General features: G+C 53.5%; 1 protein-coding gene across 8 annotated transcripts in view; it reads right to left on the reverse strand.

The window, feature by feature from the left end:
* Positions 1-5,791, reverse strand: part of CDK13 (cyclin dependent kinase 13) — a 47,259-nt gene extending 41,468 nt beyond the window's left edge. For 7 of the 8 annotated variants that reach the window (XM_072853561.1, XM_072853567.1, XM_072853566.1 and 4 more), the window contains exon 1: positions 3,838-5,791. In XM_072853561.1, the coding sequence (XP_072709662.1) occupies positions 3,838-5,063 (1,226 nt within the window). In that variant the 5' untranslated portion in view covers positions 5,064-5,791. The remainder of the gene's footprint in view (positions 1-3,837) is intronic. The other variant, XM_072853562.1, reaches the window with a different exon arrangement.
* Positions 5,792-6,000: the final 209 nt, after the last annotated feature.

The raw sequence follows: 6,000 nt of genomic DNA on the forward strand, positions 1-6,000 counted from the left end.
TCTTAATAAATTCAGAATATGTACTAGACTGAGAGCCTCAATACACACTGGAAAAATTAACTATTCCAAACAGTGAAAACCTACAGTTTCACATTTTAAATTCTGCAAAGTACAGTTTTACCAAACAAGATTAGAGAGCCTTACATAAAAAATCTATTTTCACCAAACAAGGGGAAGAATGTCTGAAAATCTCTCCCACTCCTTTAAGTCCAAAAGTAGCCAAGTTGCTGGATTCAAAGTTATTTTTGTATCAGCATATGAAACCATGTCTTCTCCATAAAGTAGGCATTTACTAGCTGAATATGTATTTCACCATTTTCCCTATGCTTGTTTTGGTTTTGCACGTAAATGATCTGTATTTCGCAGAGCCTCACTACTACAGGCTAGCTACAGCTAGAGAATGAGATGGCTCTATAGTACCAATAAGAAAACTTGTGTTTTTCCTATAAGCAACATCCACACACACAGTAGTACTATGCTAGTAGTGCCCCACCCACTTACTTTTATCTAGGCAGATGGGTAGGTGTATCCAAATTTGGAAAAAAGTGATTACTCATCTATACAGCTAACTGAATTAAATGTGTGATCACATAGCATATGACCTGACTGAAGTTACAAAAAATAGTTCTCTTCCTACAATTTCATCCTAAACTAGTTTCCACAGAGAGATTGTGTCTGCTTATTTTGTCAACCATGGGGTTTTCTTGACCCCCCACCCTTTTTTCTTTTGATTTTTTTTTTTTTTAATCCAGTCAACTTATCAGTAGATAAATAAATACCTCATACTTTTGGTATTATGAAAGAATTTCCATTTTGAAAATGTGCACGTGCTACTTCAGAACAGCTGTGTTACTATCCACAAGAAAATATAGTAATACAAATCCACCAGCAGCAAGTAAGGAAGTTTTGTCCAACAAGTAGAAACAGCTCAATCAGTTTGCCCAAAACAGAGGCGTTTACTGCTATTATAATGGAAAAGGCAATTAGTCTACCATTCAAAGAGAATTTTCCAAGCGTGGAATGCATATCTAGAGTCTTTGCTTCCCTTCAAAACCCACCTCCAGCCAACATCATCAAAAGACAGTAGTCAGAGTCACTACTGCAATTCAAAACTCTTAACTCACAGCAACTGCACAGTTGCTGCAGCTTGAGAAAACCAGGGATTCAAATGAGTGAAGCTGACTTCACTTGTTTCCCTTCAACTGTTTACTAGAAGTTTCTCCCTAAGCAGCCCAGAGACCTAGATGAAAAAATCAGCACTCTAGACACACGAGCTTTCCAAGCATGCTAGAACCACTTCATTCTCATTTTCTACATACCAAAATAACAAGATAATTTATATAACATTACAGAAGACACATATATGAGATATAAAATGAAAAGAGCAAAAAGACTTGCAGCCTGGAATGCTCAGTCACATACAAAGTTCTTACTGTCTTGACACCATTATAGCTGGATACAAGCCCAGAATTAAGTCTTTAAATCATCCAGATGAAGACGACAGGTGCTGTAAGAAGCTGTTGCCTTCACGAAACTGTAATATTCTACCAAGTCTAAGGCCTCTATACTGTTATCTAAAACAATACAGCAAAAAATTTTCAGCATTTTGGGTGCAGTACCACAGAGTCAAGCAAAAAAAGCAATTGTGACACAGTTTTGAATGGCTAAAACAATTGTATAAATACCTTCCATCTTTATTTCCCCACTGCCACCGCAATACACATAATGCGTAATAGCTCTGTATGGGAGCAAAGAAACACTAGCTTGCATTTCTTCACACCAGGCAAACATTATGAACAACTGAGCTTATCTTCATACTTCTGGTTTCTCTTGTTTTCTGTGAACATGACATTTTTACAATAAATGCTGCATCAGGACAGACCAACCTTGCTTTCTACATACAGCAACCTCTTCTTTTCACCCAGCCATTCCAATTCCTCTCCAGTAAACCTGACAATCTGCATTTGTTAACAAAGCAATTTATCTGTATGCAGTTAAAGATAGGATGCAAATTACAGTTTAACTGGAGGAAGGCAGGCATGAAGTCACAAAGCTAACTCCTGGAAACAGATCTGCAGCTCAAGAAAGATTTACACACTTACCATAGAGACAATACAAAAATCAGGAGATTTAAACTCTCATGCTTCAAATCACAGGCCCACTACCAATAGAAAAAAAGAAACACAACACTCCTACAAAACTTTGTTCTGTAACTATCCCCTATACAAGATATCCTGTACCTTCTACTACAGCCAGCATGTAAAACAGGATCCTAAACTAACTGGACTGTCAATCTGACTAATACAGCTATTCTTAAGTGCAAATCTAACATACATAATTTTGCTCATCATTATTAGCTTTCTTACTCCAGGATATAAGCATCTACAGAAAATAATCTGACTCCTAGAGTGTTTAAGTCAAACTATGCACATAATATTCCCTCTATTCTACTATTCAAATCATCTTGAAAGAGTATCCTTAACCACTTGTTTACAGGCTCTGAGGGAACAACAACGACAACAACATGCTGTTTTTCAGAGCACTCACAGTGTTTTCTGCTTGAAACACCCTATCGTTTACAAAATTATTCCATACAACTGTACCTTAGAATAATCACTATTTTTTACATCTTTGTTCTATCCCTCTGGACAAAGTTTTGGACAGTTTTGCTACTTCACTCTTTAAACAGCAGTCAATGCACACCCAGGACAGCAGACCTTACCAACAGACAGTCAAACACAGGAACAGCTTCGGCATCATCCTCACCAGAAAACAGTTCTCAGACAACCCACCAGGTAATGCCTTGTAAACAAAATTCTTGCCAATGGCATGGCGAATCACCTCATATATTTAAAACTGATGTCCCGATGTGAATTTAAGTAAGGCTATGAACAACGAGGCAACAGTAAGACTGCAATATGGGAAATAAAAATCTTCAGTTATAAATACATACTAAGCAAATACTTTAAATTCCCAGCCGTTTTGCTGCAAGTTTAAGTATTTTGAAGAGCTTTAATTCTGCAACACTGTTTGTATCTGATTAGAGAGATACAGCCCACGTTTTCTCTCCATATAAAATTCAAAAAGTCACAGCAACGCTGACCTTTACATTCTGAGTTCCTACTAACTAACAGTAAGAAAATTATTTGCAAGCACACATCAAATATATACACGTATATAAGCTTACTGGGGAAAGAACTTATGTATGTTTTCATAGGTTGTGTAAAGCATGAAAGACAATTTAACAAAACTTGACATTGGCTCCCTCTCCTAGCAAAACAGAAAGCCTAAGTCTTTCTATAGACCTCTAAAACCACCAATTGCCTGTCAGCTTGCTTGCTCTTTAGATTAGCGGGAATTAAACCAAACACAAATATATTTAACATGCATCCTTTTATACAGGGGAACAGGATACATAAAGCACCTGAGAATCTCCGTACTTCATAAGCAAAGATTTAAAAATCAAAAGTGGTCCTTCAGAAAACCTGCCCTCTGAGAAGCATCTTCATTCAATCACTCTCATTTGAAAATTTTCTCATGTCCTTTAATACTTAAAAAGCCTTTTTCCAGATAGGTGGTCTCCCACGGAGAGAAACTAGCTGCAGGAGTGTTACAGGCACCTGTGTCTCCCTTTCTCCCCGAGACAGGACAGGAAGATCTTTGTATGTGTCCCACTCCCCTTTCCCCCACCCCAGCTTTCTGGCGGCAAGAGGGAGGGCTTTTGTTGCTAGATGCAAGCCTCTCCGGATGACCCTCCAGCCCAGCCCCAGCCGTGACTCCCCTCCTCCACAGGCCAAGCCCTGTCCCCGTCCCTCCTCCCCCCGGGCCCGGACTCACCGGATAACGGGGCTGTAGGGGCTCCGCGACCGGCGCCAACTGCTGTAGGGGCTGGGCGACACATCCCCGCCTCGCTCGTAGGAGCTGTGCCGGCTGTAGCTGGGGGAGCGGCGGCGGCTGTAGGGGCTGAGGGGCGAGCGGCCGCCCACCGGGCTGAGCGACTTGCGGCTCCGCTGGCTCTGCGAGGAGCGGTGCAGCGGGGGGCTGTCATCCCGGCCGGGGCTGGGGGACGAGCGCTGCCGCCGGTAGGCCTTGGGCTCGGGCTTGTCGTCTCGGTAGGCCTTCGGCGGGTCCTTGTAAGCCGACGGCGGCTCCTTGGCCGCTTTAGTCCGGCTCCGGTGCGCTTTGCTCTCCCGCTCTTTCCTGCCGCTGCCGGGCGAGGCGAGGGAGCCCTTCCTGCGGCCGTCGCTGCCGCCGCCGCTGCTGCTCTTGAGTCCCTCCCGGTCCTGGCCCCCGGTGTGATTGTGGCGGCTGCGGGACTTGGAGGAGGACGAGGAGGCCTCGGGTCCCCCGCGGCCCGCCGACGCCCCCTCCTGCTGCGCCTTCTCCTCCCCCCGCCGGCGGTGCTCCCGGTGCCGCTCCTTGGAGCGGCCGCTGCTGCCGCGGTGCTCCCGGCGGGACCGGCTGCTGCGCTCCGCCTCGCCCCGCTGGCGCTGGGTCCCGCCGCCACCGCCCGAGGAGGAGGCCGGGCTCCCCCCGCCGCTGCCCGCGCCGCCGCCGCCGGCCGCGCCGCCGCCCACCAGCCCTTCGGACTGGGAGCTCACGTCGTCGTACTCCTCCACCAGCGTGCTCAGCCCCCCGCTACCGCGCCGCTTCTCCGCCTCCTGGGTCCCGCCGCCGCCGCCGCCGCCCCCGCGGCCCCGCCGCCGCTTGTGCCGGGAGCCCGAGCGCCGCTTGCCCCGCGGCCGCTTCCGCTCCCCCCCGTCCCCGCAGCAGGAGGAGGCGCCGGTGGCCGCCAGGAAGAGCAGGGACTGCGGCGGCAGCGGCGGCTGCAGGAGCTGGGGCTGCAGGAGGGGCGGCTGCAGGAGCGGGAAGAGCAGCGGGTGAGGGGCCGGCGGCGGGGGGGGAGGCTGCGGCTGGGCCGCGAAGCGCTTCCGTCTCCGGTGATGCAGCCGCTTCTTGTCGGCCGCCGCCTCCACCGCCGAGCTGCTGCCGCCGCCGCCGCCGCTCCCCCAGCCCCGGCTTCCCCCGCTCCCGCCGGCCGCCGCGTCCGAGGTGCTCGGCATCGAGCTCACTCACGGCCGAGGACGAGGACGCGGCCTAGGGAATCCGCCGCCGCCGCCCTCAGGGCGCTGCCGGCGCCATGGAGACCCAGCGCCGCGCAGACACACGGGGACACCCGCCGGCCGGCACCGGGGCCTCGCTCGCTCCCTCGCTCCCCGGCCGGCTGCCGGGGCCCGGCCCGCCTCGCAGCCCGCCCGGCCGCGCCGCCTCACATGGGGCCGCGCCGCCACATAGGGGGGTCGTGCCGCCCGCGTTCGGGCCGGGGTCGGGGCCGCCGCCGGGGCTGGGGGCGGGCGCTGGCCGGCGCGGCGGCGGCAGAGCGGCGGGAGCCTCCCGCGGGCTCGGCGCGGCCTCCCGCAACGCGGAAGTGTCTCCTGGCGGCGGCCTCCTCACTCCATCCCGGGCCGCGGCTGCCTCGTCCGGCGCCGGGCGGCGCTGCGCGGGGGTGCGGACGCCGGGCGCGGGCCGCGGGGCCGCCGCCTCCTCCCTCACCCGCTCCCCGGCCGGGCGGCGGAGTCAGGCCGTGCCGGGCCGCCTCCGGGCGGGGTGTCCGAGGCGGCGCGCGGCCCTGCACTGGCCCCGAGCCCGCTTACCCTGCCCGGCGGATCCCAGGTGCCCGGTCCCGAGTCGCCGGCGGCCGGGAGCGCTCGCGCGGCCTCCGCGCTGCGCGCGGGTGACACACGCATACACACGCACCGGGGACACGGCCCGGCGGCGCGCGGCGCATGCGCGGGGCCGGCGGCAGAGGGGGGGCCGCGCCCCGCCAATCGCGCGCGAGGCTGCCGCCCTCGCCCGCATGCCCGGAGCCGGGAGAGCCGCCCCGCTCTCGCGAGACCTCACCCCTCCCCCTGCCGGGCGGCTCTCGCGAGATCCCGCTGCTCGCGGTCACTGCGCCGCGGTCGCCCGCGGGGGGAGGGACGGGGCGCTTCCGGGCGCGGG

This window comes from Ciconia boyciana, chromosome 2 (genome assembly GCF_034638445.1).
Source record: "Ciconia boyciana chromosome 2, ASM3463844v1, whole genome shotgun sequence".
NCBI classification, from domain to species: Eukaryota; Metazoa; Chordata; class Aves; order Ciconiiformes; family Ciconiidae; genus Ciconia; species Ciconia boyciana.